The following is a 23,293-nucleotide window of genomic DNA, read 5'->3' as shown; positions in this document are numbered from 1 at the left end:
TATTATTTTTAGGAAGTTAAAAAAGCTTAAAAAAAGTCTAGTAAGTTACTTTTAAATTAAAATATTTTTAAATTTTTATAATAATTATAATACATAAAATATAGCTATATTATACTAGCTAATTTTTTTAAACTTTAAAAAAATTATTATATTTAAGGCACTAGTAATAAAGCTTATAATAACTTTTAAATTAATAAATTAAGTATAAAAGTTAAGGTTTAATTAATATTTAACTTTTTTAATATAAATATAAAAAATAATTAACTATAAAAGGCCTTTATATAATAAAGGGCTAGTACTTAGGGGATATAAATAACTTTAAAAAGTTTAAAAAAATAAAAATTTAATAAATTAAATTATTAAGTAATTCTCCAGGCTTATAATTATAAAGCCCTTTAAATATTATATAAAAAAAAGCTATTAATTAAATAAATATTAAAAAATTAAATAAAAAATATAATAATATTTAAAACCTAGAGCTAACTAAGATTTATATAAATAATTTAAGCTTTTAAAAATAATAAAAATTTTAAATACTTTTACTAATATTTTATAATATTTAAAAAATTATAAATATTTTAATTATACGGGTAAGTAATTTAGTGGTAGGCATTATAATATTTTAATTAAGACTGCCTAAGGCGCCTGAGCGCTGTCAAAGCGCTGCAGCGTAGGGGTGCGGTCCAACATATGTCTGACCGTCTGTGACCACCTAAATAACCAGTGTAACGATCACAGCAAAATAAGATTAATAAATTAACACTTGGCATACCTTAAAGGGTCTAGCTCCTGTAGTAAAAAAAAGCGCTAGTTTTAATTTAAAAGCCTATTAGCTAGGCAGGGCGCCTAATTATTAGTTAGTACTACCGTGCTTACTTATCTGCCGCCTAAACCTACTTAGCGCCTAAACTATATTTATATTAATATTTACTTATAAAATTTAAACAGCTATAACTCCCCTATTTTTATTTTAATAAATAAAGTAATAAAATATTTTAAATTTTTAAAGCTAAAAGAATATTTTTTATATATAAATATTATTAAAAATTTTAGTATAAATTATATAATTTTATTTAAATATTTTAAAGGCATCCAGGGTATAAAAAAAAGTAATATAAAAATTAATTATTACTTAGCACTTAATAATTAAAAATTTTTATAAAGTATATTAATTAACAGGCTAGTAAAGGCTTATTTTACTTTTATAATATAATTAAAAATTTTATAAAAAAAATTACTTAAAAAAAGTTAAAAAATAACTAGGTTTTATACTAGCTTATTAAATACTAAAATAAACTTATAAGCGCCTATATAACTAAAATTAATACTTTAAAAAAAAGGCTAATTTAAAATATAAATACTTTTTATACTTTAACTATTTAAAGCGCAAAATTAATAAATATAAGGTCCTACCTAAAAATACTTATAATATAAATAAAAAAGGATTTTTTATTAAGGTAGTTATAAAAAGCAAGAGAATTTTTTTTAGAAAGTTATAGCTTTATAAAAAAAGCTTTAAGTAATACTTATAAAATAGTAATTAAAAGTAAATAATTATTATTACTTATATATTAATTAATAAAAAATAGCTACTACTAGGTTTTATTTATTAATTAACTATAAATAAACTATAAAACTCCTGGCTTTAAAATATTAATATTAATATTTATAACTATTTTTTTACCTTATTATTTTTAAAATAAATAAATAATAAGCTTAAATACACGTGGCTTTAAAATATATTTAATAAAAAAATAAGAAATTAAGCAAGAAGGTGTTAAAGGCTTTTTATTTTTAATAACCATGGCTTTTATATAATAATAAAGTTCCTAAATTATTATAAGGCTAATAAGATTCTTATAGCTACTTATTTACCTTATTTAATTTATACTTTATAACCTTTTAATATTAAAAATTTTTTTTTTTACTAAGGCCTATATAAGTAAATTAAATATATTTATATATTTTTATTAAGGCCTTAATATTATATTAAAATAAAACTTTTTTAAATTATTTTAGTAAGCTTAAATAAAGGCCTTAATACCTAAAAATATTTAAAATTTATAAAGTTTAACTAGCTTATTCCCCTGGGATCCAGAGCATGTATTAAAGTAATTTAAAAAAAATATAAATAAAATTTTAATATTAACTAATCCCCTAGTAAAAATATTAAAAGTAAAAAATTAAAAAAATATTTAATAACTTATTAAAAATATAAAAGCAGCCCCTATACCTAAAAAATTTAAAAAAATTAAGAATATAGTTTATTATTTTTATATAAAGCTTATACTAGCTAAAACGCAGTTTTAAAGCCTTAAAAACACTTTTATTAATAAAAAAAAAAGTAATAATAAAAAAAGCTTTTTATATTCTAACTCCAGGAGCCAAAAAATAGTAATATAATATTTTATTTTTTTAAAAAAATTTAGCAAGCCCGCAATTTTTAAAAATAAAAAAATAAGGCTATATAACTTACTAAAAATAAAATAAAAAAAATAAGCTACGCCGGCAGGAAGCTAAAAAAAAAAAATAAATTAATAAAAATAAGGCCTTACGGGCCGTAAATATAAAAAAATAATAACTTAAAGTAAAAAGGAAAAAAGCTAAAAAAAACTATTAAAAAAAAAGGCCTGTATAGTTAAAAAGGTGGAAAACTAGCTTTAAAATAGCTTTAAATTAGCTAAATTAAAAAAAAGTAATTTTTTAGTAACTTTAAAAATATTTTTTAAAAAAAAACTTCCCCCCCCTAGCCTTAAAGTTATTTTTAATACCCTAGTTTTAATAAATTATTAAGGCCGCGAGATCTAGCTACTATAATATTTTTAAAAGTTTTAAATTTATATATAAAGTAATTAGCTAGTATAAAATATATTACTAAAATTTTAGGTTTTTATACCTTTTATATATATTAAAAAGCTTTATTTTTTGTTAGTGGTGGAGATTAATTTTTGGGCGGGAGGTGGGTTTGGGCGGCAGATGAGTAAGCACGGTAACCCACTTTTAGTCACGTGTATATTATTTCTAACCATTATAAAAAACATGGACATTTCGCTGTGTCGGTCACAGTCTATTTTGTGACGACATTTTAACATCCCTACTGCAGCGCTTCCTCATTGAACTAAGCAATCTCCACCATTGGCTGACATCAATACCCCCGTGGAGAAAAGTTCGTCTTTTCAGACATGAGGGTGTTCTTCCTTTCCTGCATATAATCCCATCGAATCTAACTCGTAAATCAACCCCGTACAGGGCGCAGCCCCTATAGGGACGTCGATGACGGTGGAATCGTGTATTCAAGCCGTTTATCAGGTGCTGGCTGTTGACTTTGACGCCTTCTTGCCGGTTGTAGCCATACTATTTGGCGCGGTTGATATATTTGCTAAAGCCAGCCACTTCTATCTAGCTAGCATGCTAGACCGCCGATACTATATTCAGTGGTATATCATGACAGCTCTAAAGCGATTGATGAGGTCTTTACTGCATTCTTCTCCTCGCTCCCTTTGTTTTCCGTGCTGAAAATAGTCAACGTCGTGTAATTGTTGTAGGATGTCACCAAGTCCTCAACAGAGCCATGGCGTCGGAAGCTATAAGCGTTAGCTGGAAATGCATTGGCTAGGCTGGAAATAACGAGGAATACACACTCACTGGTGCCATGATTGTCGCAGCAGCAGAAAGAACTGGCATGTTGTCGAATCATGTTTAGTTCCAGGGGTGTGGCAGGCAGAGGGGTCGGTCACCCCCTGCACTTTGAGCCCTGGATATATATCTTCTCAGCACCATAAGGCTCCGGGAAAGTTGATCACGAAAATGATTCGCAACGCAGCCCATGGTAGGATACAAAATATGGGGCAATACTGATTATCGGAAATTCCACTGCAACACGCCCTGCAAGGTCCCTCTGGTCTCGGCTCTCCGCAGACGAAAGCGAATAAACCCCGAGCGGGGTGCCGCGCCAATGCAGGATCCTGAAGAATATCATCACACCAAGACTCGATCAGGAGATCCTCCTAGTCTACGACCCGCTGGTGATTCACTCGAGTGCGGGGATTCCGGGCGCAGGACCTGGCAAGAAACAGATGGTATATAACCCCGATGCTCACCACTTGCACCCGTTTCACAAGTGGGCTTCCACCCCCATTACCCTAGAACAGCAGCACGATGAAGCCGAAAGGTCTCATAGCCCTAGCCCCTCTCCTGGGCGTATCCCACGCCCTCAACGCAACAGCTCTATTAGAGAAATACCTCGGCCCCGACGCCCCCTGGTACACCGACCGAATCCCCGTCTTCGAAACCTCCATCCAATCCCTCGAAGAAGTCTACTACTACCGCTGGTCCCTCTTCCGCGCCCACCAGCGGGACCTCGGCGCCCTCGGGTACATAAGCACCGAATTCATCAACGACGTAGGGTGGCAAACAAGCCCCTGGGCGATCCTCATCAACGCAGCAAACTACCACCTCCGCGAGGGCCGGTGGGCTCGAGACCGCCGCTTCAAGGAAGATTACGCGGATACCCTCTTCGGACCGAACACGTACCCGTATCAGTTCTCGGAGGTCCTGGCTGATGGCGTCTGGCAGGGGTATCTCGTCGACGGCGTCCTGTCTGACGCAACCGCACGGCTCGAGGCAATGGTGTCCGTGTACGAAGGATGGAGCGACGAAACCGCAACCGGCGGCGTCGGCGGCTTCGATGACTCAAAGGGGCTGTACTGGATCCAGCCGCTCGACGACGCAACCGAGTACACGATCTCCAGCATCGACGCGAGCGGCGGATACGACGGGTTCCTGGGGGGCGAGGCGTTCCGGCCCAGCATCAACGCGTACCAGTTCGCGAACGCAAAGGCGATTTCAGCCCTCGCCGCGCTCTCCGGTAATGAACAGCTGTCCGCGACGTACGCGGCCACCGCAGAAACCCTCAAGAACCTCACCCAGACACACCTCTGGAATACCACACTAATCCACTTCATCGACCGCTTCTACGTCACCAACGAGAACGTCACGTACTGGGACCCGATCCGCGGCCGCGAGCTCGTGGGCTACGTCCCCTGGACGCACGACCTGCCGGACGACAGCGCGGCGTACGCGAGCGCCTGGACGCATATTCTAGACGCCAACGAGCTCGCTGGCTCGCACGGCCTCCGCACCAACGAGCCAAGCTACGAGTTCTACATGCGGCAGTACCGCTACGAAGGCTCGAGCCCGGAGTGCCAATGGAACGGGCCGGCGTGGCCGTACCAGATCACGCAGGTGCTGACGGCGCTGGCGAATGTGCTGGACCACTACCCGGTCTCGTCTGCGGCGGGGGTCATAAGCAAGAAAGACTACAATGCGCTCCTGGCGCAGTACGCGGAGCTGCACTATAACCCTTCCTACGGCGGGATATTGAATCTGGAAGAGGACTATAATGCGGACACGGGCGTGCCCATCGTCGGACTCGCGAGGAGTCCGCACTATTTCCACTCCGGGTTCGTCGACCAGGTGATTTCGGGGTTTGTGGGGGTTAGGCCGGCGGCGGAGGATGTGCTGGATGTGAATCCGCTCGCGGACGACGTGGCGTATTTCCGGCTGCAGGATGTGCTGTATCACGGGCATAATGTCTCGATTCAATGGGATGCTGATGGAAGTCGGTACGCCGCGCAGGGACTGCGTGTTGAAGTTGACGGGGAGGTCGTTGCGAGGTCAGACAAGTTGACCCGTTTATCTGTGGATATTACACGAGTAGACCCACCGGCTATCAACCGGCCCCTTGCGAAATCGATCCAGTTAGCGCTGGACTCGGGGTTTCCTGCTGGGAACGTCTCTGTGTCTGGTGCTGAGGCGGCAGATATCCACGATGTCATTGACGGGCGGGTGTGGTTTTACCCGGAGATCAAGAACTGGTGGGATACGCCGGTGGGAAGCGGGGAGAGTGTTTGGTACGAGGTTGATTTTGGGAGTGAGACTGAAGTCTCCAGGGGCGAGATTGCGTTTGCGGTGCATGCGGGGAGTAATGTTGATGTGCCGGGGGAGTATCGCGTTGAGTATTTGGATGGGACGGAGTGGGTTGGGGTTGAGGTTGAGGGTGATGGGTATGCGGAGGCTGTTAGGAATGGGATTACGGATGTTGCGTGGGCTGCTGTGAATACGCAGAAGGTGAGGTTGGTGTTTACGCCTAAGGAGGGGGTTAAGGTGAGGTTGGTTGAGTTTAAGCTGTTCTAGGGCTTGTACCTAGGTATGTAGGACAGAGAGGGGGGGTGTTTAAGAACTGTAAATACATCGTCATCTTCTAGAGCTAGCATACTAGTGGTCGTGCTGTTATAAACGATGCATAGATGATCAGCAAGACTAGACATATTGAGTCTCATACGGCAATGAGCCCAATTTCTCCTTCAAGACCTGCTCCGTCAACTTCCACAGATTCTCCTGCAGCTCGTGGCTCTGGGCATCGCTGGACGGACTAGTCGGCTTGCGGTCGGGGATGATCTATTCTCAATCAGCACACAACCATTTCCACTGGTGTCGCACCAAACAAGCGCCCGAGGTACGGTAGTAGTTGGGACAAACTCACATACTGCCCCTGAATCCCATCCGTAACAACATCCGCACTCGTCGCCGCAAACAGCGCCGCCCGACATCCCTGATCAACCGGCTCCTTCATAAACGGCCTCACAACCGCAACACCCACCTTCCCCAACGCCCCATACGCATCCTCCGCCTGCTTCTGCTGGTCCGTACTGATGGCCCCGGGATGCGTCGCATTCATCCACGGCCCGCTCTTAGCGTCCGTGCTAAACCCAAGCTGCCCCTTTGCTTTGCGCTCCGCCAACGCACGCGCATACAGGACCAGCGCCAGCTTGGTGCGATTGTACAGCTTCGCCGGCCCAATGTCGCTGTTTAGCTCGGACACGGAGGCGAATTTCACCTCGCTGCTGCTGATGGCGCGGTGGAGCTCGGATGACTGCAGGACAAGTCTGGACTCCGGCGTCTTCTGCAGTAGAGGCATAAGGATCCGCGAGAGGTGGAACTGCGCGATATGGTTGACTTGCATGTGGCTGTCGAGGCCGTCTTTGGTTAGACCGAAGACGCCAACGCCGAGGCCTGCGTTGAGGATGAGGGCGTCCAGGCGGTCGAGCTTGGATGCGAGGTCTTTTGCGACGCGGTCTGTTTGATGCAGGTCCTCGAGCTCGATTTGGACGCTGTGCACTTTGGACACGTCGCCGTATTTCTTTAGCCCCTCGGTTGCTTCGGCGATGTGCTCTTCTTTTTTGCCGAGTAGGTACAGGGCGCTTGGGTTGTGTTGCAGGATGTGTGCGCAGATGCCGAAGCCGATTCCTGCGCTGCCGCCTGTGACGACGTAGACCTGGGCTTTTCTTTAGCTTGTATTTTTTATGAATAGGATGCTGGAGTTGGGGATACCTTTCCAGATAGATCTGGGACGTCGGTGTTGGGGTCGAAGGTGTTGCTGCTTCCGAACATGACGTTGGTTAGTCTTATCTGGGTGGATAAATGATGAGCAGGTGTGTATAAGATAGGGATTGCGAGCAAGTGAGGTCTCCAGGGGGTGTATCAATTGCCATTGCGTCGTTCGGTCAGGGTGACGTCAGTCGATGAGCATGTCATGACCGTCACATCGCCGAATCAGCGTGTTCTAGGCATGCAGTAGAGTTACGAGCAAGTGCGGAATTAAGGAAAGAGGTCGGAGCGAAAAGCTTGTGCCAACCGTAGTTCCTGTGGTCTTGGTTGACGATCGATCTCCGGCTAGGGCAGAGCAACCCGCTCAACGAAATGCGCCCCGTCCAGATTCCGCCCACAAACAACGACTCCCAGCTCTCCCTCCACATTTAACAGTTTCGTCTTAGGCGTATCCTCTCGGACAGCCGGAAGCACAAATCTGACATTTCTGCCTCTGTCCCAATATCCCGCAATCAGGCCAATGATCCGCTTGACCAGATGTGTTGGGTAGTGCGAGTGCTCGTACCCGCGGCCGCTGGATTCAAGACGCGGCCAGAGGTCATCCAGAATGTAGTTGAAGAGGTCTGTCGACTTGGGAAGTACAGAGAGCTGCAGTAGGACTTCTGTAAGGCTGAATGTGTAGATGTCGAATGTGACGCTGTCGGATAGGTTCAGGGTGCTGAGGATCTGGAGCACGTTCTGGGTGTGTTTGGAGGGCTTCTTGTCGGATTCAGCTTCGTAGAACATCATATCACAGAGAACGGAATATAGCGCGTTCATTGCGTCGCGGTGCCTTGGGAAAGGGGCTGGACTGTCTGGCGATTGAGTCTCCCTGAGCCGCGATTTCCACACTCCCAATCGCTCGCGCTGGACTTCTAATAAGCCCTGGAGATGGGATCCACGAACAAAGCCCTCTTGGGCTTCATTCCATTTATCCGGTGCATCTTCCGGGCCAATAAATCGATTGAGAAGCCCATGTGCGACACCACCAATATTCCGAGATTCCTCAGATACCCCTGCAATCCCCGCAACACACTTAAATACAACGATCCTCGACCGAATCTCAATTGTCTTGATGAGGATATCGTAAATAAGGTCATCCGAACTCATACCCATGATACAACCCAGATAGAGAGCCTCCAACGAATCCGGGTATAGATTCGGCCCGTGCGCACTGATCCCTTCACCATCGAGTAGCAGTGCAGGTGGTTTGCCCAGACGATGGGATACGCAGAGACGGTACCACATTTGCAGCGCCTGGGCTCCACTTGGTGATCGCGTGAGGCTTTCTCTGTGTCTCGAGACGAATCGGACGGTCTCCCAGACCGCAAGGCGGAACTGGAGGTGATTTGTCGAGGCGTGGTGATAATACGCCAGGATCGTGAGCGCAATGAGAATTCCGGGAGCCTCAGAGGGGATACCGAGAGATGCCGTGCCGCCATATTGCGCGAGAACTTCGTCGTGGTATATTTGAGCCTGGACGCTATGCGCATGATTGGCAAGTGGACTCCAGACCGATCTTCGCGGGTCGCTTGGTAAGGAGCGAGTCTGGACCTGGGCGTTGAGCATTGAGAGGCTGGATGCTGAGATGCAGAGGGCAGCGGAGCGTAGATAGGGCACCTTGAGGGTCTCCTGGGTAAACTGGGATCCCGACCCATTGGTTGGGAGGAGATGGCTGACGTGCGAGATGAAATGATTCAAGTAGCGGGCATCTCTGTTGATTCCGGTGTGTGCTTGGGAATATATGGATGGACTCCAGGATGCCAAGGCCCTCGTACGATCTAGATTGCCCTGAAAGGACTGGGTGTCGATATTGCGGAACGAATAGACGATGCCATAGCTGCACTCCAGTCTCAGGCGTACGCAGGCTCGGCAATCAGGCTTGGCCTCGTCACACTGAAGGGTTAGCAGGCGGACGGTGTCCAGAGGGTTGGCTCACCTTTTTGCCTCTCCTCCGGCACGGTCGACATCCGGAGTGGCCTCGTTTGATGTTCCGGGGGCCTGGCTGCATGATGGTGAAAGATGTTGGGAGTTGAGGAAGATGAGAAGATCAGACAACAAGCGAGATCGGAGCCCCTCCACGCTAACCCGATTCGGTCAAATTATACGCCGGGGAGGTAGGGACCTTGCGGACTGTTCTACATCAACCTCAAGATGGCCAGACTTACGCCCCTTCCAAAACAATGCTCTCGCCAGTTATATAAACCTCGTTGATACCCATGGCAGCTTCTCTCATCTTGTAACATCCCCTCTAGCAACCGTTCTCTCTCCCGTTAGAAGAAACACGAAGTCACCTGACCCAACATGGTATCGGCTGTATGGAAAAAGCTCTTGAGTGATGCCTCCATCCAGAGGTCATCTCAGACACTGTCCGTCATCGGCAAGAGTGCCTTCATTTATGGCGGAGAGCTGAGGCCCCGAGAGCCTGTCGACTCGGCTGTATACCGCATACCGATGGGCAGTGGTACGGGTTCGCATCCCCAATCAGAGGCAGACAGACTAACCGTGGAACAGACGCCTCAGAAAATGCCATAATCAGCATCGCTGATGTTCAAAGCTCCCCATCCCCTCGGGTCGGCGCTGCATCCGCAACCCTCGACGGAAAAGTCTACATCTTCTCCGGCCGCGGCGGAACAGCCATGGCCCCGATCGAAGAAAAGGGCAGCCTCTGGGTATTTGACCCATCAACATGTAATGGTAAATGGTCGCATGTCAAGCCGGCTGACTCCAAAGCCCCATATCCCGCTGGACGGAGCTACCACGCCCTCACGAGCGACGGGATAGCCACAATCTTCCTGCATGCCGGATGCCCCGAGAAAGGCCGACTCCGCGATCTCTGGGCCTTCAATATAGTCGAACGTACATGGACCGAACTACCTCAAGCCCCCGGCCCAGAGCGCGGCGGCACATCAATCGCGTACTTCGACGGCAAGATCTACCGCATGAACGGGTTCGACGGCAAAACGGAGCAGGGCGGTACACTGGACGTGTTTGATCTTGCGACGAACAAGTGGAGTACAATTAAATATCCGGCAGATGGAGTGAATGGCCCCAGTCCACGAAGCGTGAGCACCCTTCTGGCGGTGTTGATCAACGGCAAGCCATCGCTCATCACCTTGTTCGGTGAGCATGACCCCAGCGCTTTGGGGCATCAGGGAGCAGGCAAGATGCTCTCGGACGTCTGGGCTTTCGACATCGCGGCGCAGAAGTGGACCGAGGTTGCTGTGGAGGGTGAGGCCACGCCAGCCCGTGGATGGTTCGATGCCGATGTGCTGGGCGAGTCTGGGATTGTTGTTCACGGGGGACTTGCGGAGTCGAATGAGCGGTTGGGCGATGTATGGTTGTTGCAGTTTTAACTGCTGAAGCAACGCGTACAGATACCCATGTGTTTATAGGTATATGAGTATCAGGTCCCTTCTTAGCTGTGCCATTCCAATCAGACACTGTAGTCAGCCATCGAATTGCTTCTAGATGAACCTCGGGACGATGTGTTGCCGCTTCCTCTAACATGATAATATGTGAATTTCATGCGCTGCATATTTGGGCAAGTGAGACAGACCTCGCTTTGAAATAAGCAGCAGTCAGGCCCTAACTACAAAGAGCACACCCTGTATCATATCTATCCCCTATCCATTTCTCAAGTGTGGCGTTTGCCCGTGAGAACTTCCTAGTCTTGTTGTTCTACCAAAGTCCTCTCCAACCATTCTTTCGTCCATACGGCCCATATGGTTGAGAAATACCATCTAGTTCAATTCGCATCCCTTGCCACAAGTCTACCGGATGGCCGGGTCTCTGGGGCACTATACGGAGTAGTTGTCTGACCGGAAAATTACCAGCACTGGCACTGGCCACTGTTTGCCGCGGATATCAACGTACCGGTTCATTGAAGAGTTGATCCCAGTTTTTCAGGTTGTCAGCTTGCAGCAAGGCTAAGCAAAGTCTTCGTTCAAGCTAGCCTACCTAGGTATTCGAGAGGCCGTATTACGTTGGAGTGGTGGCCTTGAAACAGAAGCATGAGCATGATCCAAGAATAAGAGTTACCCATGCACCTGCAGAAGCATACACACGCTCAGCGTGGCCAAGATGGGGCCAAAACAGCCTCATTCGCTGCCCCTCCTGAGAATTCTATGCTTTTTTCTTCAGCTTGACGTGGCTGACGGCTGGCGCCGCTTGGCTTGTCCCCCCGCGCGCTGATACCTCCCTTATGCTGACCTCAGACGCCGATCGCTATGCAAGGCCCCCCGAGGCTGTGCCTGGAGGAAACACCCCGCATTTGGCATATAACCTATTGGACCAGCCAAAGGCACAATGGTGCTCTTTTCTATCTAGAGACCTTGGGATGGGGTTGCCGAGCACTAGGCGTCCAGGGTCCAGGGTTCTTCCTTGGTCAATCTGACCTTGTGCGCCTCTGTAAGCTGTCTATTGGAAGATTGTTTGTGTTGACTGGCTTTTCTCACTCAGCTGAGATCATATCGTCCTGGTCATGGTCTTCTTCTTGGATGGACCTTGGAGACGTGGATGAAACAGAGGTATAAATAGCATCTTCCTCCCATCAACTCCTCATCCATCCTCATCATCGCACCATACATTCCAGCCATTCTCTATTCTCGCTTCTCAACCCGTCATCTAGTCTTGTCTTGCATCATCGGCACAATGCGCCTCATTGCCGCCCTCACCACCCTCCTAGCCCTCGCCTACGCCGCTCCATCAATGGAGCTGGAGAAGGCCTCTCTTGACAAGAGACAGCAGGGCGAGAACTGCATTGTACGTCTCTCTCACATATCTCTCGCTCCCGCTCCCTTCATTATACGTGGATGCTGACTCCATGCAGGAAGTCTTTTTCCCCGACAGCTGCTCGTCCCGGTGAGTTCCTCTATCAACCTCCAGCTCAAACGAGCAACGGAGTCGCGTGCGGAGCTAACATTAATGAATGCAGTGGGTTGGTGGAATGTGATGGAGCCGGCTCGATCCGGATTTGCTGCGTATGTTGAAACCCTGGAGGTTGTGGTATCTGTAACTAATGAGATTGCCGTAGACTCGTTGCTACTAGGGCATTTTGAATGCCTGGTGGGCTTTGGAAGCAAAGGGAGCTGATTCATGTTAATCACACTCGTTTACAAAGGGGGGAGCACGATTCAATGGAAACACAACTAGGTCTGTAATATGGAATGATTGTATGTGGGCATGATTGCCACCATGATGAATCACAAATGCCCAATCTGCTCGGGTGTACCGAATCTCCAAATATGTGTTGATATATACACGCACTCATTATTCAAGATTCAAATCCATGTTATACAAGCCCCAAGTAACAAGAATACCCTCTACCAGGATTTTCAACACTCCAAGCCCGAAGGCAGTTTATCCCTCCAAGGCTCCATCTCCATCCTTTCAGTTACCATAGGTAGCTTGAGCTCGAGGTAGAAGCTCCAATTGGCTCACTGGCTTGCTCTTCGCCGTTTTTCTCTCCCTCCTCTTCCGCCACCAAAACGCAATTCCCAGTAGTATACCCAGCCCACCCAGCCCACATGATCTCCGGCTCTTGGTATAGCAGTCGGTGCCCTGGCTTAGTTTACGGAAGCTGCAAGAGACCTGGGCTTCAGATATAATATGTACAAACATCGGAAGTCGGGAGACAAATGAACATGGGCCCATGGCTTTACGGGATGAATATTCAGGTTCCAAACCAAGTATGGAGCCAGTTTTGAATGGCAAGTTGCACGAATGGCTGGATCAGCTTGATGCTTCATGTACCGACTATAGTATAGCGGTCAGAATTAGGATGGAAGCTAAATTCGCGATGGTTCTTGCATACCTGCCGAGCCTACCATACCTAGGCAATATCCCATCTCAACATAACTGAAACATGAAACATGAATATATCCACAGCCTACCTATAGAGTCAGGTCTAAACGCTCTTGCTATTTACAATCTGCTCTCCCCGTCCCACCATCTACTTCCCTCCTCGCTCCCCTTTTCGCTCCCCTCCCCTCGTCGCCAAACAACGCCTCAACCTCCTCAAGCCCCAACCCCCTCGTCTCAACATAAAACACCAGCACGCCAAGCACCATCCCCAAATCCACCGCCCCAACAACAACATATGTCTTCCAGCCTATATCCTCCAGCGCAAACGGAAACACCAACGCATTCACCAACCCCGCCACCTTTGTCGTGAACGTGTACAGGCCCATCCCACTAGCCCGAATCCGATAGCTTAGAATCTCAGCCGGATACAAGACCGTCAGCTGCGTCAGCCCGAGTCTGTATGCCGCCGTGCAGAGGAATATACTCGCGATGGTGCCGTACACGCCTGATCTGTTGTCGGTTTCGCCATACCGCGCTGTAAGGCCGGCGAGGAGGAACTGGAATGTTGCGAGCAGGCCTAGGCTTAAAGCGCAGAGGGTCTTGCGGGGGAGGGCGTCGACGTACCAGGAGCCGATCACGGCGATGAGCAGGTTCCAGGATGTTAGGACGATGTTTACCTCCAGCTGGGTTGTGGGATCAGTTATCCCGGCTTGACTGAGCATGGAGCCGAAATAGAAGGTGATTATGCTGTCGCCTGATAGCATCACTATAACCGAGAAACTGGTGACTAGGTAGAGACGGCGGCGGTTGGACTTTGTGTTCCAGGATTGTAGGAAGGGGAGTTGCTGCTGCTGGTTTGTGGGTTTGACGGCGGTGGATATCTCGCTGAACTGAGCGAGGACGGATGCGTCGTCTTTCTCCGCCTGGCTGTTCACGATTGCTAGGACCTCAAGCGCCTCAGCAGCTCGACCCCGGCTCACCAGCCACCGCGGGGACTCGGGGACGAAGGCCACAATTGCCGCAGCGAAGAAGGCAGGCACGATTTGGAGGAGGCTGGGGAGGCGCCAGGCCCAGTTGTTCGGCCAGCTGTTTGTCTACATTCTTATTGTCAGCATTTAACCTAGACCAATGAGGTCCCATGGAGTGCTATGCATACCGCGTAACAAACCCCCGTCGCAAGGAGCGTCCCGACCCCCCAACACGAATAATACATGCCCAGCGCGAACGCCCGATAACCTGGCCTCGCAACCTCCGCGACAAACGTCGGCGTCGCGGTCGCAGCGACAGCGAGTCCAACGCCGATAATAACGCGCCCGATGATGAACATTGATATATGCACAGCTGCGGCTTGGATTACCGCGCCGAGCACGCTTATCGCTGCGGACGCCCAGATTGCGATGCGCCGTCCGTATGTGTCGGCGATTAGCCCGGCGACTAGAGAACCCATGCAGCCGCCGATGTAGGAACTGGCTGTGTTGAGGGCAGTGGTTGCGGTCGTGAGCGTGAAGTAGCTGTTGTAGGTGGGCATGACGTTCAGACTGCCCATTAGGCTGCTGTCGAAGCCTGTTAACTGGGGATGGTATTACGAGGTCAGTGCGATGAACAATCCATCTAGTATAGACGAATAAGGTACTCATACCACTGAGTCCGCAAACGAAGTCCCCACGATACAGAGGAAGAGCAGAGTATCCGAGCTAGGAACGAGGCGGGAGACATGCTGTCGAGCCGGAGCCATCGCAGCTGTTTGCTCGGAACCGCCAGAGCGCAGAAATTCTGCCGGCAACTGCGGGGGTCGCATGATAGATATAATCTCCGACTATATCTCTACCCCTCCAGCTACGTAGGGGAAGCGCTTAGCTGCATGGCCGAGGTCCAGCTGGCGAATCGTGCGCGATCTGATAGTGCATGTGGGCCAGATCGTCGGGGATTTTGCGGACCCTTGCTGGATTGGCAAGTTTTTAAGACTGAAACTGAAAAAAGGCATTGTGCGTATCCTCAGTGGTTGGTGATGTCTACTTTGACTGTTTATTTTTTTGGGTTTAATCGGAGACGCAGTACTGTATTTGCCAGCTCGCGGTGTCTGTTGGCGAGAGTTAGGGCTGCGGGCAGATCGGCATCTCATCGTCGGGGCTCCAGCTAATTCCAAGGTTCGATCTCGCTATCTCCACTATGGGCTTATCCTCCAATTCCTTGATTTGGCGCTTGCATAAACTCCGAGATATTCTTCTGCTATGGTACAATTGTGGCATTCCATGCCGGTTCCGGGGGGTCCCAACCAACGGTAATTTAATAGGGATTAAACAGGTTATTATTAGCCTAATATTAGCAAAAGATTAAATATATTTTATAATTAAATTAAAGTAATATTAAAATATAAGGTAATATTAGTTAGTTATAATATTTAATATAGCTAAATAGTATTAATAGAAAATAATATTAAGCTAATAAATAATATTAGCTAGGTATAATATTAACTTAGCTAGGTAATATTACTTAAATAAATTATTAAATTATATAATTAATATTATTTAAATAAAATATTAAATAAAAATAATTAATATTAATTAAGTAAAATATTATAAGTAGTATATAATATTAATTAAAGTAAATATTAAAAGTAACAGGTAGTATTACCTATAATTAATATTAAAATAATTAAGTAATATTAGCTTAATAAAATATTAAATTTTTATTTAATTATTAAAAGTGGCCTTTAAGCATTAGCCAGCTATTAAATTTTAACTTATTTATTAAATTTTTACTTAGTTATTAAAAGTAGCCTTTAAGTATTAGCTAGCTATTAAATTCTAGCTTACCTATTAAATTTTAGCTTATTTATTAAATTTTTACTTAATTATTAAAAATGGCCTTTAAGTATTAGCTAGTTATTAAATTTTAGCTTACCTATTAAATTTTAGCTTACCTATTAAATTTTTACTTAATTATTAAAAGTGGCCTTTAAGTATTAGCTGGCTATTAAATTTTAGCTTATTTATTAAATTTTAATTTAGTTATTAAAAGTGGCCTTTAAGTATTAGCTAGTTATTAAAAAAATATTTTTAGTATTAGCTTTAGGCTGGTATTATTACCCTATATATTAATAATTATTACTTATTTTTTAGGTGTATTAATTGCGCGACGCGGAACGAAGTGGAGCCAAAGCGCTCGATAATTGTAGGTCCCGGCTCCCAGTCACGTGAGCTTTATTAGGGATTATGTAAAACGGCAGAATGGCGCTGATTGGCCAGAAAAAAGGGCAGTCACATGACCTTCCCTCACCGCTTCAACTTCGCGGCGTGATTGGCTAAAAAAAAGGGCAGTTACGTGATCTCTTTTTACACTTCGCGGCGTGATTGGCCAGAAAAAAGGGCAGTTACATAACCTTTTCTTACCACTATTTCTTTCCTTGCTCTAGCTTAAATATATATTTGCCTTGCAAAGCCAGGGGGGTTTAAGGGGGCTACGCCCCCTTAGTTTTAGAATTCTTAAATACTACCTAAAGGCCTTATTCTGCAAAGAATAAAGCTACGCCCTATTTCCTAATTAGGCCAGTATTATTACCGCTATAGTATTGCAATTACATAGCTAGCCGCGCCGCCTAGGCCACAGGGGGGTTTAAGGGGGCACTACCCCCTTAGTTCTAGTATTCTTAAATATTACTTAATGGCCTTATTTTGCAAAAAAATAAAGCTACGCCCTATTTCCTAATTAGGCTAGTGTTATTACTGCTATAGTTTTGCAATTATGTAGCTAGCCGCGCCGCCTAGGCCACAGGGGGGTTTAAGGGGGCACCGCCCCCTTAGTTCTAGCATTCTTAAATACTACTTAATGGCCTTATTCTGCAAAAAAATAAAGCTACGCCCTATTTCCTAATTAGGCCAGGTTACCCTGCCGCGCTCGCGCATGAATCCCGGCATTAAAGCCTGCGCCCTAAAAATGACGGGACCTACGTAATAGCGCAGGCTTTATAAAGCTGCTAATATTATAGTTATAATACTTATATATTATATTTATTTAACTAATTATAAGCCTTTTACATAAAAATAGCGCCTAATTTTTATTTATACTAAAAATAATAATATAAAATATAGTAAACTTACTTAAACTAATTTATAAAAACTTGTAAGTAGCAGCGGCTTGGCTAGCTAATTAATATAAAGGCTTTTTAATTTAAAATTATTTTTTATTTTAAGTATTTAAGTAACTAGGTAATAAATTAACCTAATAAAATAAAAAGTAGTTTAAGGTGGCTGGGGTAGGGATTTATATATAAGCATATTTACTATAAATAAGGTTTATTATACAAAAAAATATAACTTTTAATAGTAAATAATACTTTAATTTAATTTATAATTAAGTTATTAGCTAAAAGCTTTTATATTTATAAATATTATATAAGTTATAATAATAATAAGGTAATAAGGACGCCCCGCCCATGGGCATGAATATAAACTTATTTATTTAACTAATATATTATAAATAGCTTTAAAAGTTATATAAGCTACGTGTATATTTATAGCTTATTAATATTAATAGCTTAGGTTATAAAAGTTACTAAAGTTAATTATTTAAACTCTAGGTAGTGTTTTTAAATAAGCCCTTAATATAAATAGTTAGTATAAACACAGGCAGGGAACTTAAGTTATATTTTAAAATTTTTATTAAAAATATTAATAGTATTACCTGCTTTAAAAAATTATTAGCTTTAATTTTAGTATTTTTTATATACTTATATTATTAGCCCTAGTATATTATTAGTTCCTGGAATATTACTAGGGTTATTAGCTATTAAATTAAAGTTTTAAATAATATTGGGATCTAAGCCTAGTTATAATAAATTAATAAGTATTTTATATGGCCCAGGTATTTAGTATATAATTAGTAATAATTTTAGCCGTAGTATATATAAATTTAGTAGCTTATTAAATAATATTAGTATTAATTTTAATTATAAAAAAAAGTAGTGTTTCTTAGTAGCTAAGGTGCTAATTTAAGGCTATTTAAGCCATGTAATAATATTAAAATATTATTTTTAATTATTAAGGCTTTTATTAACTATTCTTATATGTAGCTTATATATTAGCTAAATATTAGTTAAATATTAGCTAAACATGTAATAATAATTCATTATAAATATATAATAATTATATTTTAAAATTATATTAATAAAAAATTATTAATAAAAAACTAGTATAACTTTATAATTTTTAGTTAAAATTTATAATTTTTAGCTAAATACTAATTCCTGTGGTAAAAGTTTAATTATTTAAAGTAAATTAAAAGGGTGTAAACATACCTAAGTAATAAAAAAAATATAATTTAAAATATATTAAAGTTAAGCCTATAAGAGTTAAAAATTAAATTATAAAAATATAATTCTTAGCTAGATATTCCTTAAAATTAGGTATTTATAAATAACATGTGTTATAAACAAGCTACTATGTTAAAAAGCTAAAAGATAGTAAATATATTAATTAGCTTAATATTTCCTAAAAAAATTTTATATTTATAAAAAATTAAGTAAATATAACTATAGTAAAATTCTAAACTTAATAATAAATAAAGTTTAAAGTAGCGGATTATTCCGTAAATTTATATTTAGTTAGTAAATATTCTTAAATTTAATTTATAAAAAATAAATAAACTATTTTAACAGTATTTTATAATTATAAAATATAATAGTAATATTTATATAATATAAAACTATATAATCCAGCCTTATTAATATATAGCTATTATTTAATAATATAAAAAAGTATAAATAGCTTAATAAAGGGGCTGGTTATAGCAGGGTAAGGTAATATTATAAAATAATTAATTAAAAAGCTAGTAAGTTTATTACTATTAAAATATATAAGTAATAAGTACTATTAATAGTTACTAGTAAATAAAAAAAAGGTTAAGCTTATTATGCTTTTATATACCACTATTTTTATTATAGCTTTTTATAAGCTTAGTATTTAAAAAGCAAGCTTGTTAAGGCTTTTTAAACTTTATTAATTTTATTTTTTTACTACTATATTTATATTACTTATTATTAAAAATAGGTACCTAAATATAGTCCTGTTATACTTTAATATATTTATAGTTTTAATAAAAAGCTAGAAAAATAAATAGGTGTTTAAATAGGCTATATTACTTTTAGCTTTAAAAAAAGGTATATATACTAATTTATAAAGCTAGGATTAAATAGCAAAGTTTTTATACAAGGGTATATTAAAAAAAACCTAGTAAAAAATACTTTTTAAATATTATAATAATTAGTATAATTTATAAAAAAAAGTATTAAAAAAATTAAAAAAAATATTAAACCTTTTAACGTATAATATACCTGCATAAGTTTTTAGCTTTTAATATAATAGCTAAAAAGTAAAAAAAAAAGCTAGAAAAGAACTCTTTTTATATATTAAAAATTAAATATATTAAGCTATTAAAAAATATTAATATTATTATAGTATTTAAAAAATAAAAAAAAATAAGTTAGTATTATAAAATAAAAAAGAAAAATAAACCATGCCTGCCTTAATAAAATTTTTAAAAAATAAATTAAAATATATAAAAATAATAAAAAGACTCGCCTAATATAACTATTTAAAAAAATTATTTTTAAAAACACTACTATTTATATAATAGCTGTTATATAAACTATAATACCTTTAAAAATATTTTAAAAGGTAAAGGGGGTATTTTTACAAACCTTAAAAAATAATATTTTTTAAAAAATTTTAAAAATTTAAAAATTATTAAGTTAAGCCGGGTTAGGTAGTAATTATATATTTATAATTTAATTTATATTTTATTTTTTAAAAGCCCTAAACTAGCCTAAATAAAAATTAAATAGTTTACTAAAGTATAATTAAAAGTAACCTATTATAATTTATAATAAGTTATTATTTTGCCTTTTACTTAAACTATTTATAAAAAAAATTTATATTTAAAAAATAAAAACCCTGGGATAGTAATAGTTAATAACCTGCTTAAAAAAATTTATATTTTATATATAATAAAAGACCAGGTTAATAAGGCTACTAATATTTAGTTTAAAACCTAAAAAATATTTTTAATATTAATATTATAAAATACTTCTTAGCCTTAATACCTAGAAGCCTAATAATTTATTTATTTATAATATTTTTTATAAAAACTAAAAAGTATAAAATAATATTATTACTTATTTTATTATTAACTATTAGGCTTATAAAAAAAAGACCTATTATTAATTATTTATTAATTAATAAATTTTTTTTTTAATATATGCAAAGCTATTGTAAGACTAAATAAAATTACCCTTGTAAAGGGTAACATGTTTTTTTAACTTTTTTAAAGCTAGTTAATTTATTAAATAATTTAAAAATAGTAGCATAAGTTAAAACCCAAGTTTATTAATTAAGTAGTAATATATAAAAAAAATAAAGGTAAATAAATTAAGGTTAAGTAGGTAAAAATATTAAATAAAAAAAAGTTAAAAAATTATAAACATACCTAGTATTAAAGTTAATTTTAATATACTATTAAATTAACTTTTATTTAAGCTTAGTTATATATAGCTATAAATAATTTATTAAATAGGTATTTTATATACTAGCCTAAAATTAATAAGTAATTTTTAGCTACTATATTTTTAATATAACTTTATAAATTACCTTAGCATTTTTTATTTTAGCAGGACCTGTAGTAAAATAGCTTTATAATATATAATATTAATTATTTTTTTTATTAATTTTAGCTTTAAACTTTAATTAACTTATAATAAAAAGCTTTTAAAAAAGTGTAGGGCAGTGCTTTATTATAATTTATAGCTTATTTAAAAAATATTATATTTAAAAAGGTTTTTATTAATTACTATTTTTAAACTAATTTAAAAAAAATTAATTAATAAGTAAAGATCTTATAACCTTATAATAATTTTAAAATTATATAAAATATTTAAAAAGGCTAAAAAAAATAAAATTAGTATTTAACCTTATTTATAAGTTATATATTTATTAAAAAGTAAAAAATTTTAGCTAGTATTATAATAGCTTAGCTAGTTTATAGTTTAGGTAAATATAAAATTAATATTTAAGTATTAAAAAATATTAAATAATTAAAATAAAAATAAAGTAAGACTAGGGTGGTATTTTTTAAAAAAAAAATAATAATTATAAATAACTTACACATGTTTACTTTTTTAATAAAGGTTAAGCTATTATTAAAAATTATTATTTTTTAAGCCTAAGCAGGAAAATAAAGCCCTATATATATATTTAATTATATTTAAAAATTTTAAATATTATTACCTTTTTTTATTTTAATAAACTTAAATAAAAATATAAATATTATACTCGCTACTAGTAAACACCCTTAAAATAATATTAAGTATTATAAGCTATTTTTTTAATATTATACTAGTTTAATATTATTAATAATAATAATAATAGCTTTAGCAAGATTTTATAAGCTACTTTTTACTTATATAATAATTTTTTATAATTACTTTTAATTATTTTTACTAATTATATACTAAATTATAATTATATTATTTTTTATTATAATAGTATAAATATTTATAATAATATTTTTAAGTTATTTAAAAAAGTAATTAATGTCTAGAGCCTTACTTAAACCCTTAAAAAAAGTTTTAATTTAGTTTTTTATTAAATAATACTAAAATAAAATAGGTATTATAATTAACAGGCATGCATGCTTTTAAATATTATAACTTTTAAAATAAGTAACTAAAAACTATAAACATGCCTAGCTAGGTATAAAAAAAAGTTTAAAGTATTATAAAAAATTTTAATAGCTTAATTAAAGATAAAATATATTTAATAAAAAGCTTATGGGCGAGCTTTAATATTTTTTTAATTTAAAATAAATAAAATTAATTAAAAAATAATTAATAAGGTTTATAATAAAAGTAATTATAAATAAAGGTATTAAATTTAAAAAAAGTTTATATTTTTTATATATTTTTTTTTATTTAGACAAGTAGTAACTAACTTTTTTTTTATTACTTTTAAAGTTAATAGTAATAATATTTTATATTAATTATATTATAATTAAGTTTAGCATGTTTATACTTAAATACTAGGCACTACTAATATTCTTGGGTTATTATAAAAGTTTTAATACTAATATTTTTATTTTATTAAGGGAAGTCCCTAAAAAATAAAAAATTAATTATTATTAGTATAATTATTTTCCTATAAACCTACACCTTAATACCTTAATTTAATACTTTAAAACTATATTAAAGGGCTTTTATAATATTAGTATAGTTATTATTATAAAAACCAAGGGTTATAAAATAAATATTTTTTAATAGCACGCGCTTGTTATTAGGTAAACTAGTAAAAATTAAGTAAATACCTATTATATTATTATAAATAACTTAGTATAGGCTAAACCTATTAATAAAAAAAAATAGTATTAATATATATTTTTAATTATAAACTATATTAATAAAATATAAATATTTATATACTTTTAACTTTAGTTTCTTATTAACTAGGGATAAGAGGCGTAGTAGCTATAAAAAATTCTTATTTTTATTAAAAATATAATAAATAATATATTTTATATTATTAAATTTACTATTAGGAAAGCTATAGTTAAGGTAAATATTAGGCTTTTAACCTAGTACCTAGACTTTAAATAAATATATATTATAATTTTTATATAAAATTAATTTAATAGTTTTAAAAGTAAACTTTTTATAAAAATTAACTAGCAAGGGTTTTACTTAATTACAGGTAAGAAGTTACTACATAATAATTTTAATTATTCCTAGTAAATAAGCCTTTAAAATAAAGTTATATTTAATAAAGTAAACTTGCGCTATATATTTAATAAAATAGGATTAATTTTTATATTAGTAGTAAATAATATTAAAAAAAAAATAAAAAATAAGTTATTATAATAAGTAAACTTGCCTAATATAGTATAAATAAATAATACCTATTTTAAAAAATATTATATTTTACTTAGTTAATTAATAAAATAAGCCAGTCCCTGGTAAAAATTTTTTATATATACTAAGTTATTAATAAAAAATATTAATAGTGTAATAAAATTAAAA

The 23,293-nt window shown here is 37.9% G+C and overlaps 6 protein-coding genes across 6 annotated transcripts; 3 read left to right on the top strand and 3 right to left on the bottom strand.

Moving 5' to 3' along the window:
- Nucleotides 1–4,158: 4,158 nt before the first annotated feature.
- DSM5745_08556 (uncharacterized protein) lies at nucleotides 4,159–6,195 on the top strand (the record flags this gene model as incomplete). The annotated part of the gene is made up of 1 exon (XM_026750572.1): nucleotides 4,159–6,195. One exon carries the CDS (start codon nucleotides 4,159–4,161, stop codon nucleotides 6,193–6,195), a length of 2,037 nt encoding a protein of 678 aa, XP_026600585.1.
- Nucleotides 6,196–6,321: 126 nt separating this feature from the next.
- On the bottom strand, nucleotides 6,322–7,452 carry DSM5745_08555 (SDR family oxidoreductase; the record flags this gene model as incomplete). The annotated part of the gene is made up of 3 exons (XM_026750571.1): nucleotides 6,322–6,459; nucleotides 6,545–7,336; nucleotides 7,393–7,452. 3 exons carry the CDS (start codon nucleotides 7,450–7,452, stop codon nucleotides 6,322–6,324), a joined length of 990 nt encoding a protein of 329 aa, XP_026600584.1.
- A 282-nt stretch (nucleotides 7,453–7,734) lies between these two features.
- Nucleotides 7,735–9,439, bottom strand: DSM5745_08554 (Zn(II)2Cys6 transcription factor domain-containing protein; the record flags this gene model as incomplete). The annotated part of the gene is made up of 2 exons (XM_026750570.1): nucleotides 7,735–9,324; nucleotides 9,368–9,439. The coding sequence occupies 2 exons, from the start codon at nucleotides 9,437–9,439 to the stop codon at nucleotides 7,735–7,737; spliced, it is 1,662 nt and encodes a 553-aa protein (XP_026600583.1).
- Nucleotides 9,440–9,732: 293 nt separating this feature from the next.
- Nucleotides 9,733–10,784, top strand: DSM5745_08553 (Kelch repeat protein; the record flags this gene model as incomplete). The annotated part of the gene is made up of 2 exons (XM_026750569.1): nucleotides 9,733–9,892; nucleotides 9,943–10,784. The coding sequence occupies 2 exons, from the start codon at nucleotides 9,733–9,735 to the stop codon at nucleotides 10,782–10,784; spliced, it is 1,002 nt and encodes a 333-aa protein (XP_026600582.1).
- Nucleotides 10,785–12,081: 1,297 nt separating this feature from the next.
- Nucleotides 12,082–12,478, top strand: DSM5745_08552 (putative uncharacterized protein binC; the record flags this gene model as incomplete). Its single annotated transcript, XM_026750568.1, has 4 exons — nucleotides 12,082–12,192; nucleotides 12,260–12,291; nucleotides 12,365–12,410; nucleotides 12,464–12,478. 4 exons carry the CDS (start codon nucleotides 12,082–12,084, stop codon nucleotides 12,476–12,478), a joined length of 204 nt encoding a protein of 67 aa, XP_026600581.1.
- An 871-nt stretch (nucleotides 12,479–13,349) lies between these two features.
- Nucleotides 13,350–15,031, bottom strand: DSM5745_08551 (uncharacterized protein; the record flags this gene model as incomplete). The annotated part of the gene is made up of 3 exons (XM_026750567.1): nucleotides 13,350–14,327; nucleotides 14,390–14,803; nucleotides 14,873–15,031. 3 exons carry the CDS (start codon nucleotides 15,029–15,031, stop codon nucleotides 13,350–13,352), a joined length of 1,551 nt encoding a protein of 516 aa, XP_026600580.1.
- Nucleotides 15,032–23,293: the final 8,262 nt, after the last annotated feature.

The sequence above is a fragment of the Aspergillus mulundensis genome (genome assembly GCF_003369625.1).
Source record: "Aspergillus mulundensis strain DSM 5745 chromosome Unknown scaffold_10, whole genome shotgun sequence".
NCBI classification, from domain to species: domain Eukaryota; kingdom Fungi; phylum Ascomycota; class Eurotiomycetes; order Eurotiales; family Aspergillaceae; genus Aspergillus; species Aspergillus mulundensis.
The sequence above is the reverse complement of the archived record's forward strand: the minus strand, read 5'-3'. Positions and strand labels throughout refer to the sequence as shown.